Genomic DNA, 12,402 nt, shown 5'->3' with positions numbered 1-12,402 from the left:
AAGGAAAATAGGACCTCATCGGTTATCTGTTGCTATTAAAAATGAGAAAGTTTCCCATAGGCCGTTCATCTACCCTCTGCATGCACAGCCCTCACCTAGGAACCACCTACTGTGGATGACTTACTCGGTTACTAACACCATAATTGTCTGTAAGAGGCAATTACTCCCTGACCACAGGACAGTGCTCCCCCCAGCTCCTCCCCTCTCCCAGCAAGTGACCCCAGCCCCTGGCCCGGGGTAACAGTTCCAGGGACAGGTCATAATCATGCCTGGACCTAGGGGCCTCCCCTGGGAATCTGGACTGGAGCGAGAAAGACTGGGGCACCCATAAAGTGGGCCTGCGGGGAGGGAAAGACAGGCCACAAGCAGAGTAAAGCAGAGGAGATCGGGGTGGGGCGGGGGCAGAACCCCAAGCTCCCGGTGCTTTCCCTCCTAGAGCTGGCACGGAGGGAGTTCCAGGAGCCATCCTGGGATCCTCTACAAAATCTCCTTTTGGCTTCCCCTAACTAGAAAACGTGCAGTTACCTGAAACTAAAAGCCCCACTGAACACTGGCACAAAAAATAGGCAACCACCAGTGTCGGTGCAGGAACTATGCAAGGGAACAGAGAAGGCGGCGCCTGGGGCTCGACCGACCGTTCAGGACCCTCACTCAGGGCACTCTGACGGCACACTTTAGTCCTCTACCTTAAACGTTACCTCTTCAAACACTGAAATGTAACTCCTGCAGGGAGGGACAAGTCTTTAAGTTACGGATGGCAAAGCGGTGTAGACCCGTGCTGTCTCCGATTGGGAGGGGCTGGCTGGACTGACGGGTTAAGAAGGATTCTGAGAGGACCCTGGGTTCAGTTGGGAAGTTTGCAGAGGGAGCCAGCCGACCTGGAGTCTTACGCTGGCCTTGCCCAGTTATCTGGGAGCAGTCTCCTCAGCCCTCCCTGACCTCAGTTTCCCCATCTGTAAAGCGAGAGGGCAGGCCCAGCCCCGACATGTGGCCGACCAGCTCCCACTTGGCTGTCAATGCCACCTACGGGCTCTGTTTCCTCAACAACTTCTATCTCCGCTTTGGGAACAGGACTTCTGACGTTTGTGCCTGTAAACAGTTTCTTATCCCAACCGGCAGAGACGGCCCCTCAGGGACAAGGAGAAAAGGAAAATAAGGGAAGGAAGTGACCAGAGGAATTTAGCCTTTAGCCCGTGGAAACCTGGGGACAAACAAAGAGGCCGGCCCGTGGCCCCCGAGGCCGCAGACCCGAGCACTGGCACCTATATGATCCGTGTCCCACGCCGGAACCGGGAATCTGTGCCCGGTCAAGACCACGGGGCTTTTTTGTTTTTATGTTTGTTTACTTTTGACAGATAAAGGGAGCGTGAGCGGGAGAGGTGCAGAGAGAGTGGGAGGGAGGGGATCCAAAGCAGGCTCTGCCCTGACAGCACAGGGTCACTCACTTCCTACAGAGACCATCCTCACCCCAATCAAAAACCCTACCCAGGGTGTCACCTGTATACACTGCGTTCTCACAACGCAATGCCTTCCAGTCCCTTCCCTGGCCCTCTCAGCTTCTCCCTTCAGCCTGAGGGGGGTGGGGGCCGAAAGATACTAAAACAGCCACAACTTGCACTAAAGGAAGGTGCACCTGTAGACTTTTAGCATTTTTTTTTAATTCCTGTCCTATTTCTCTTCCTTCATGAGAAAGCCCATCCCCATCTATCAAAACACAAACACGCTGGGAAAAACGGTCAGTGAGCCAACACTACTTTCACGCACCAACATCCTTTCCCCGTTCGTCAATCATGGAAACACGAGCTGTGTAGACCAACAACCAAGTAATTGCAAGTGTAAGATAACCGGGAGTCGCTTTCCAGATAATTCGACCGTGAGTCACATCTGATTTACAACGGGCGGACTTCTGGACCCTACACATTCACAGAAAGTTGTAACAAGCGAGCGAATCCAGCCTGCGAGCTGCTTTCACACATAATGCCATTCTTTACAGTGTGTCCTTTCGTCATTTTACTCAAACTGACTCGGAGGCAAAGCAGCCACCAATTCTTGGCAGCCCGTCCCACGAAGGGGTGGACCTCGTTCTCCACGCCTTGTATCTGGTGGGCCTCGAGACCTGCTTTGACCCTAGAAGGAGTCAGCACACAACTTCTCAAGAGGCTTTCCTTGCAACCTCCTGTTCTTCATCCTCTTGTTGTCCTGAGACCACCATGTAACGAAGCCCAAGCCAGCTCCTTGAGAATAAAAGACCAAGTGGAGGAAGAAGTCCAGCCGACAGCCAGCACCAACCCCTATGCTCATGAGCGAGACCATCTCGGACCCTGCAGCCCAGTGGAGGCGGCAGATGGCTGCAGTCACGAGTGACCCCAGGCAAGACCAGCAAAAGGAGCATATAGCATAGAACCATGAGCAAATAAAACGGCTACCGTTTTGACCCACTAAATTCTGGGGTGCTTTGTTACGCAGCAAACACAAATGCACTGTGACGCTCTGTAGACATTTCATTCATTCTTTAATATTTTAATCATTTTCCCACTGGGGAACCAGTAAATCTTTTTACTGAGGTCTCAGTGATTTCACAGGCCCCCGAGAAGGGGCTAAACCAGTCCCCAAAGTGGCACTGTGCCCAAGGACCCTACCAGGATTGATTAAAAGCCAAGGGAGGGGAGGTGTCTGGGTGGCTCAGTCGATTAAGTGTCTGACTTCAGCTCAGGTCATGATCTCACCTTCATGAGTTCAAGCCCCATGTCTGGCTCTCTGTTGACAGCTCAGAGCCTGGAGTCTGCTTCAGATTCTGTGTCTCCCTCTCTCGCTGTCCCTCCCCCATTTGCACTCTCTCTCTCTCTCTCTCTCTCTCTCTCTCTCTCTCTCTCAAAAATAAAGACGTTCAAAAAAACGTTCAAATAAAAGCCAAGGGCTACCCAACAACCCAAACTCCAGAAAGTTATCACACAGGAGGCAAGAGGAACCCAACCGATATAAAACACCAAGAAAGGGCAGTTCCTAACATTTAGACCATCCCTGAGGGAGACTGGAGGCTCTCTAACTAATATTCCTAAATGTAGGCAAGACCCCAATCTTTCTGGATGTCGTAGACGGAATAATAAATAGCACTCCACCAAATACATCGGTATCCTAATCTCAGAACCTATGAATATGTTACCTTACATGACAAAAGGGATTTTGCAGATGTGATTACACTGAGGCTCTCGAGATGGGGAAACAGCTCTGGTTACTCAGGTGGGCCGCAAAAGAGGCCTTCACACAAGAGTCCTTATGAGAGGGAGGCAGGAGGGGCAGAGGCAGACAGCAGATGTGACAATGGAGGCAGAGGTTGGAGTGATGTTTTTGGTGGCAAAAGGGGCCAGGAGTCAAGGGATGCAGGTGGCCTCTAGAAGCCGGAAAAGCCCAGGAAGTGGAGTCTCACCCAGAGCCTCCAGAAGGAACACACCTCTGCCAACACCTGGACTCTAGCTCAGTTAGACCCACTTTGGACTCACTGCCACCCTCTAGACTAGAAGATAGTAAATTTGTGTCATTTTATGCCACTGAGTTTGTGGTAATTTTCACAATAGCAATAGGAAACTAAAACAGTGGATAAGTCCTCCTGCCTACAAGAATGTAACTTTGGACTATTATTCATAATAACGATAACAGCTAATAATAGCAGTTAAGATTAATTTAGTGTCTACTTTATGACGGGCCTTGTTCTAAGTGCTCGTCTGATACAAACTCATTTAATCCTCACCAAAAGCACACAAAGAAGACGATTACAACCCATATCTTACAGATGAAAAACTGAGCCTTCCAGAGGTTTAGTAACTTACCAGGGCCACGGAGCGGGGAAATGACACGGCCCAGGGTGGCACCCAGGCAGTCTGGCTCCAGATCCCACGTCTCACCCCGACAACTCCCAAAGCAAACCGTCATTGGCAACAATCAACGACAGCGTAGGGAGCACCTGCCGTGCACCAGGCACGTGCTTAGCCTTAACTTTATCTTCTCTCATTCGATTCTCACAGCACCCACTGGAGCGCAGAGCAGGCTCCCAAGCCACCCTTGTTTACAGAAGGAGAAATGGAGGTGCAGCCGCATCACACCCAGGAGTTAAACACGGCTGAACCCGGTTTAGCCACACATCCTCCTGCCTCTCCCGTCCCACTTGAGGCCCACGTGGCTGGGGAAAGGACAGAGCTCAGTAGCACGACCACATAATTTATCTTCCAAACTGGGAGGCTCAGAAAGTGAAAGGAGTCACTATTAAGAATTTCACTTTTCATAACTGCACAAGAGGCACCCACCAGGACACGTGGCCACCCTCAAGATAAAACCCAGGCGCATATACTGCCCCACCTGACATCCCTAGCTGCCAGGTCATGGTCAAGGCTGGAGGAGGAGGGGTGGTCCTGGCGGAGCTCAGAACGGTCTCTGCAGAGCTCCAGGCCTGGAGTCTCAGCACACAGACAGAGCCCGTCCAACGGCAGACGGGGAGGCCACACGAGAGTCCTGCAGAGGTAGGCAGCCCTGGATAGAGTCCAGGGATACAAAAAGACTACTGAACCCCACTACTGCCCCAAACAAGAAGCCCAGCAGGGAGCTCAGAGCCATGGCAAGGGGCCACATGGTCATTAAATGTGGCCCACAGCCTGAGACACCCAGCTCATCTCCAAAGTTCTAGGCCTGCTGGACAAGAAGCCATGCGGCCTGAGGCTCCAGCTGAGCTCTGCCCCTTCCTAGCTGTGGGATCTCGGGCCAGCCCTTTTCCCCTCTGGGCCTTCTGGAGAAAATGCAGCCACTGATAAATGCCCTACCTGTGTCTACAGGATTTGTTAATAATACATAATAACAGACAACAGCAAATGAGCCATAAACGTAGCAGAGGTTGTGGGAATAAATAAAATCCTCTCTGAAATGGGTGCTATTGATTAGTCCCACTTTACAGATGAAGAAACTGAGGTGGGGTGGGAGAGGGGCTAAGTCACGTGCCCAGAATCCCAAGGCTGCTAAGTGGTAAAGTCAGAATTGGAATCCAAGCCGACTGTTTCTGTAAAATCACACCGAAACATTCTCTCTCCCCGACTCGGACAATGTAAAGCAGCACATTCTAGTTCAGAGTCCCTGAGGGAGTGCCTTAGTCCCTAGTCCCCCCCCACCCCCCCGCCCCGATTATAAGTCTTATTGGCAGGCTTTGCAAATCCATTCCCAGGGCCCCTTTCCCTGGAAAGTCTAATTCCAGAAGGTCGGGGACTGAAAATCATAAGGACCTCCCTCCCAGGTGATTCCTAAAACGCTTCTCTTCCCATTCAAGTCCCTCTGGAGACTGATTTCCAGAAAACAGAATGTCTCACTCTGGTGCTCCTGTATCCTTGACCTCCTGTAAAACTCTCTGGTCTCCCTCTTACCCAGAGTGCAGCCTCAGCACAAAGCTTTCCAAAGAAAAACACATGGGGCTAAAGGGTTCTGCCCGTGTTTGGGTTTCCATACATTTTCGCCACGGTTACCTTCTGTTTGTGGCAAGTGACACAGGTGTCCCATGTATGGAATTTACATAAATAAGACTCTTAAATCCTGTTAAAAAAACAGCAGGTGAATTTTAAAAGTAATCAATAAATCACAGTTTAGGTGGTGAGAACATACAGTGGAATCAGGAAAGTGAATCGCAAATGGCTGAAGATTGAGAAAAAGTTCCCTAAGGATAAGCTGTGCCCATGGAGGTTTTGCTGACGGCCCTGAGCTCTGTTCTAACATCACCCCTTCCTGCCCCCAGCTCTCTCACCCTGGGGAATGCACCCAATTCCTCTGAGCCTCAGTTTCCCCTTGTGTAAAACCTCCCACCTCATGGAGTGTTCATGAAGATTAAATGAGACGACACAGGCGAAGCATTTAACACAGAGCTGGTGCTTACAAACCCTGCAGACACAGACAGGGAGTGAACGGTGTCGGACGGTCCTGCCCTCTACCCCCTTCATGCTGAGGTCCCAAGTCTGAAATCCAGATATGTGGGAACTCAAACTTGGCTGTCCACTCAAAGAAGTCCTGATACAACAGTTCCGGGGGGAGACCCAGACATGAAGACTTTTACAAAGCTCCCCCAGGTGGTTCTAACAGGCAGCTGGGATCGAGAACTAACCCCAGGGCATGTCCAGGAGCCAAAGAGGGTTCCCTCTAATACTACATGCTCCAGAATCAGCCTTCAGCTGCCTTCATTCTTGCTTCCCACCAGTGGAATCTGCAGAGATGGGGGAAAGGCGTCCAAGGCGTTGTGTTTGCCGGCAAAGAGGTGTTCGTCGCGTCAGAGTGGAGCACTGAGGGTCCGAAGGCATCGGGAACCTGAACATGTTCTCCACAGCCTCACATCAGAAAAACTGAAGCAGAATCTGCCCACCTTCCCTAGCCTCTAAAGAAAGCAGAGCAGCTGGACCCCGTGCCACACCACACAAGGCAATGCAATCCCCGTGGACATCTGGGAGACAGAGGCAAGAAAGCCGTCTCTCCCTTCCTCTTACGGGGCAAAAAAATTGGTAAATCCCTGCCCCTCTGATACCTGCACTATCCCCACAACAGACCGAGGCAGGCGTCACGTGCTCCTTACACAGACCAGGAAAGGAACGCTTAGCTGGAGTTGACACGCACTTTGGGCCCCAAAGCCACTTTGCTCCCTTACTCCTGTGCACCTGTCACCGTCCATCTCGGAGCCATGGATCGGGAGTCATTTCCAATAAAAGGAAGGCAGCAAGGATTTGCAGAGTCCACTGTGGTGGGGCCAGTGTCGGTCCTGGGCAGTGCCCGCACGTCTTGGTCCCCTCCTTGGCTCTCCCTGCTCTCCATGCCCAGACATGCCTGTAGGTGGAAGGCGCTCCCTCCCTGCAGAATGCTCCTCATTCATTAAAGCCCCTGGTTCCTCCCTGCCATTCTAATTATGCACAGCAATAATAAAGAAGCTTCCTCCCCTACCAGAGGCCTATTTATGTGATGAGAGAGCATTTCACCCCCACGGTATTGACTCGTCACTCAAACCCTTGTTGGAATCAAAGTCTCATCTCTTTCAGGATTGACTGAGCCCTGCCTACTCCTCTTCAGCTTCCACCCACTCCTGCGCATCCAAGTTTCTAGAAGCACCATTTCGCCGAGGAGTGGGCAGGATGCAGATGCCATTCCCCACTGCTGTGTTCCCTTAGGGATTACTGGCTGATATTCATTCGACACACAGTAGGATATTTTTTGAGCACCTACTATGTGCCCTTACTAAGATTGCGGAAATGAAAGACCTAATCCCTCTCCCCCCTTGCTGGGAGAAAAGGCATTAAGAGAAAAGCACACGCTTTTAGGGTCTGTGACTGATTCATATCCCATCTCAAGCATTCATTCATTGGCTGGGTGATTTGATTCCTCCACTGGGAAAATTACCATATTTCTCAAAAGCCTCAACCGCCTCATCGGCAAAATGGGGTCATAATAACACAACCTCATAGGGTTGTTGGAAGAGTCAACGGGATATACAGAATTGGAACGTCTTGAGCACCCCATCTACACTCGCTGAGATTATCAACAGCCAGTACCAAAGACTTTGGAACCACGCAGCCGAGAGGTCACCAAGATGGATAAGCCTAGGAAGGCTTCCCAAGAAGTGATACCTGAGCTGGGTTTTGAAGGATAAGTAGGAGTTTGCTAGGGAAAAGGAGGATGTGCATGGCGGGGAACTGCCTGAGGGCTAAAGGCAATCCCGGGCTCTGAGACACACAGGACACGGTGCGGGAAGCGCGCACAGGGAGTACCGAGGGACCACAGTGGCAGTGGACAGAGCTTCAAATGCAAGTACAGACACAGAAGTGGATCCATGGTCAGAGTCCTCGCCAGTGAAACCCAGAGCACCATTTCAACTTTTCCTTAGCTCCTCGAGAGCCACGACCAGTGCCCTTCCACTTCCGTCTGTAGTTTGGCGGCCACGGGAAAGTGGGGCAGTCACACTCTACTGGTCGTGTGCTCATTCATTCGGACACTCAGTAGGATTCCCTAAGGGCCTATGACAGGCCAGGCATGTGCTAAGAGAGGCTGGACAGCTTGGTCACTTCCTAACCTTCACTCAAACCCATTCCCAGCTGTGCCAGGCTGGCCTGGCAGCTCTCTCCAGAAGTGACATGGGGGTAACGGGGACTCTCTCCTAGCCAGCCATTCGATAACAAAGGTGATTTGGCCAGGGCCACATGAAATCATTTGGTGTTTTCAGATTGCAGCATAGACGAAGTCCTCGATAAATGTCAGTGTTTAAAATGTTTATTTTTATGATGCTTAACTGCTAGGGCGTTAGAATCCCATCTCCGAAGTCCAACGCAATGCCTCCAGAGGGACCCCCCCAGGACAGAGGCAACCCCCCTGCCTGCTGTTCCTCTGCCTACCCCATCCCCACCCTGGAGCATATGACGAGGTGGCCACTGCCCATGCCTATCCCTGCCTGGGTCACCACAGGAGCTAGCTCAGTCTGAACCACCCCACACCCCCCCCCCCCTCCCGTTCATCTCATCCTTCTAGGGCTCCCTGGATCCACCAGCCTAGGTCTTGGTGGGGGCAGGATTGAAGGTCTAAAGATAAAGGGGTGGCCCTTCTGGTTTTGTAAATTAATTTAAATGTTCTATTAAGGAAATCTGCGCACATATACAAAGGGCACAGTAATGAACCACCATGTACCCCTGACCCAGCTTCCACAACTACCAACATTCTTGTTTCGCAGGCAACTCCGCCCACACCCCACCCCCACTTGCTTTGTTGGGAAAAATGTTACGGCCAGCCTTTCTGGCCATACCGCCCAGGGCTCCCCCTGCTCCCAAGAGCCAACAGGGTCTGATCGCTCTGGTACTTATCCTTTTGCACCAAAAGCATCCTTGAAATGATCTCCTGAAGAACACCATTTTTATGTCCCTAACAGAGTAGTAATCACTGGCCACACCCACAGGGCTTACACAGGATGGCAGTGAAGGGCGAGAGCCCTATTATCAGATGGCCTGAGTCCAAATCAAAACTTCCTAGATATGTGACCTTGGATAGGTCGCTCAACCTATGTTTAGATTTCCTGCCTGGAGGAAAGGGGAATGCTGGTAACAGATCTGATGAGGCTTGAACAAACAAAATAAGGTATGCTCTTTGCCCAGCACAGAATACTCAGTGAGGAAACCTTAGAAATAGACGTGTTAGCTGGTGGGTGAGCTCTGCTCCTATGAGATACTATGAATATCTCCCATTTTAGAGATGAAGGGATGAGAACCAAGAGAGAAGCAGCAAGTTGCCAGGGACAGCCTGCTCTGTGTCCCAAGTCCATGTGTCGGATGTTCTCACTGGCTGCCTTGAACTGCAGATCACTGGAAGTGAAGAAACACTCCAGAATAGACACGGGCGAATGGTGCCAGGTGGCCCGGGACACCCAGCATGTGTTTCCCCGTCCTGGATGGGGAGCTCTCCCAGCCTGAGGAGAGACAACCACACAGTGCCTGTGTGTGCATGCGTGTAGGGGAGGGGTGCTGAATTCGATTTTACAAGACAAAATGACGGGAGGGGGCGGGGGGGGGGGGGGAGCAAGTCCCTGCTCACTCTTTCTGAATTCACACACCCTATGGCCAACCTTGCATTTGATACAGCCATTCACTATTTATCGCAGCACGAGAGGCAAGAAACTGGTTCACTAACTTAAGCTTTAGCAATTCTTGGCAATTCCGATGTCCCTCCCTATCATCCTATTTTTTTTTTTTTTCCAATTTAAAGGAAAAGGGTTGGGGGTGGGGGGGGAATAAATCAGTCCAGTTGCTGAGTGATATCCAGACAAAGCCACCAGCCCATCAACCCCATTTGCCAGCTGGGGAAGAGCAGGGGCGGGGGAGATTTGGATGTGTGTTTGGGCTCCGCCTGGGCGCTCCCAGGGTGCTCCCCAGAGTGAGCCCTGTCAGGATGTCCCCCTCCCCCCGCACTCCCCCACTACTGCAGTGCTGTGTAGGGAGGCACCTCCCAGATCTGCAGGAACAATGGGCTGGGGAGGGGGCAGGTGCCGCTCGGAGCGCAGCAAAGGGCGGGGGCCGCGGCCACAGACAGTAAGACTGCCAGCACCCCGCCCATGGTGTCTGCGCCGCCACCTGACTCAGTTTCCCCAGCTTTGAGGTCCCCGCAGAGCCTTTCCTGGATGAATTTCCCTTACTTCCGAGACATTTTAATTTCATCCTCGCCAGGCGGTTTACCCTGCAGCTCCCCTCCAGCGGCTGCTACTGCTAAAGCCCCTCCGGTCAGGGACGCGCGGCGTCTCCGTGCGCCCAACTTTCCCCACTTGGGACCCACGATCCTGGCCAGGCCGTCCCCTCGGCTGGCGAAACCATGATTTACAGCCCTGGGCTCCAAAAGCTGTTCCTCCTCTTCCCTCCGTTCCCCGGTCCTCTCTCGCTCCTTACCCAGCACCCCCGCCCCGTGTGAGCCCTAACCTCGCTCCCCAAAGAAAGCAGCCACGGCACATTTGCAAAATGCGGGCGTTCGTCCTCGGCGCTGGGCGCCACCTTCCTCCCCCCCGCCCGGGCAACCAGGGGACGAGCCCCCGCCGCTTCGCGCCTCCACAGCCCGCAGAATCCCTGGGGATGGGCGGGGCGGGCTGTGCGCCGCAGTTCAGCCTGGAGCTGCAGCCCCCACTCCCGGCTTGTTAAGTCCGACCTCCGAGGGGCGAGGGGACAGCTCCAAATCCTCGATTTGCCCCAGGCTCCCACCCCCGCCTCGCTGAGTCACGGAAATGAGCCGCTGGGGATTCGGGGCCACCCGGCGGCCGGCCCTTTACTCCGCAAGCGCGGGCGTCCCCGCACAGCGCGCAAGGGATGGACATGGTGGGGAGGTTCTCACCCGGACTCTCAAAGGGCCCCGCAGGAGGCGCCCCCCACCCCCGCCCGCCACGACGGGGATGGTCAGAGAGCCCGGGCGGGGGCTGCGGTCCCCGCCGCAGTGTCCGCACCCCGGCCGGGAGCGCAGCACGTGACCGGCGGGCCGGAGGCGGCCCCCAGGATCCCCTGCCCCGCCGCGGCGCTGACCCCGGCCCTCCCCGCTGGGGCAAGATGTTGCGGGGTGCGCGCCCACTTTCCCGCGGCCCGAGAGGGAGCTTCGGGGCCCCGGGCCGAGCGCGCCTCATCCCTCCCCCGCCCGGCCCGCGCCCTGCGCTCACCTCGGGGCCCCGAGTCGCCGCCGCCGGCCTCCTTGTCCGCCATGGTCGCGCAGCCCCGGCCCGCGAGAGGAACCTCCGGCGCAGCCCCTGTTTCCGTGCGGGTCCCGGTCCGCGTCCTCGGCGGCACTCGGGCCGGGTCTGAGCCGCGGGGCAGCGGGAGCACTGCTGTGACGCGGCCGCCGCCGCAGCCCGGACTCCTCCCCGCGCTCCTCCCGGGCCCGCCCCGCGCCCCGCCCCGCCGAGCCCGGCAGGCTGGGGAAGGCCGGCGAAAGCAGGCGCGGGGCCCGGCTCGGCGTCTGCCCGCCCCCGGGACCCGTCGCTCCAGGCCCGGCCCCTCCTCTCCGGGACTCGCCCCCCGAGTCGGCCGCCGCCTAGGAGGTGGCGCGGCAGGGGCTGGGCGGCTCGTCTGCCGGCCGAACGCCGGCGCGCACGGAAGGCGCACAGCTCGGCGAGCGGCGGGGACTGGATTTCAGGTCCCCTCCGCCTGGCTGCGCGTCCTCTCTCTGGAATGGCAGGGGGCTCAAGCCCTGCAGCAGGCACCGCACAGAAACCCCACTCTCCCGAGGAAGCCGGCTCCAGTTTCCACCAATTTATCTCTCTCCTCCACCCCCCAGGGTCCCAGGGGAGCGGGCAAGCGCCCTTGCAAAGGAGGAAGCCGGCGCAGCCAAGACTCAGGCCGCAGACCGAGGACCTGCGCTGGGGGCCTCCTTCTGCGCACTGCCGCGGGCATCCTCCTCCAGGTCGCCCGCTGGACTCCATGGCAACTCGGGACCCCGGGAGGCGCTAGCCTCGGTGGCTGCGTCGCGCCTTCCATATAAGGGCTTCCAACCCGGCCCTCGTTAAAAGTCTGAGAATAACGGCATTAATAATGCAGAGCTTCGGCGGTCAATGGTTCATCCTCCCTGTACTCAGGCTCCGCCCCACACACGCGCCCGGGCACCTGTTCGCGACTGGCCAAGTGGCTTCTGGGTCCTCTGTGCAAGAAGGCAACGAGGGTTGTGATAAGACTCTAATGACCACCGTTACTTGGCCTTTCCCTTATGCCTGGCCTATGCTAAGTGCTTCAGAGCCTTATCTCATTTTCCCTGCATAACTCTAAGAGGTGGGAACTAGAGGTCCCCATTTTGCAGAGAAGGAAACTGAGGTTTAAGGGATTTCGGCGATGATCCCTAGAATACACACAAGTGAGTGACCAAACGGGGATAACGATCAGCAATCCGTCA

The 12,402-nt window shown here is 54.9% G+C and overlaps 1 protein-coding gene across 2 annotated transcripts in view; it reads right to left on the bottom strand.

The window, feature by feature from the left end:
• HSPA12A (heat shock protein family A (Hsp70) member 12A) overlaps positions 1-12,402 on the bottom strand; it is a 162,299-nt gene that overhangs the window by 54,108 nt on the left and 95,789 nt on the right. The window contains exon 1 of one of the 2 annotated variants that reach the window (XM_060641383.3): positions 11,180-11,400. The exons of the other annotated variant lie outside the window; for it this stretch is intronic. Within the exon in view, the coding sequence (XP_060497366.1) occupies positions 11,180-11,222 (43 nt within the window). The 5' untranslated portion in view covers positions 11,223-11,400. Of the gene's footprint in view, positions 1-11,179; positions 11,401-12,402 lie in introns of those variants that run through there. 2 annotated transcript variants of the gene reach the window in all.

Source organism: Panthera onca, chromosome D2 (genome assembly GCF_046562875.1).
Source record: "Panthera onca isolate mPanOnc1 chromosome D2, mPanOnc1 haplotype 2, whole genome shotgun sequence".
NCBI classification, from domain to species: domain Eukaryota; kingdom Metazoa; phylum Chordata; class Mammalia; order Carnivora; family Felidae; genus Panthera; species Panthera onca.
The sequence above is the reverse complement of the archived record's forward strand: the minus strand, read 5'-3'. Positions and strand labels throughout refer to the sequence as shown.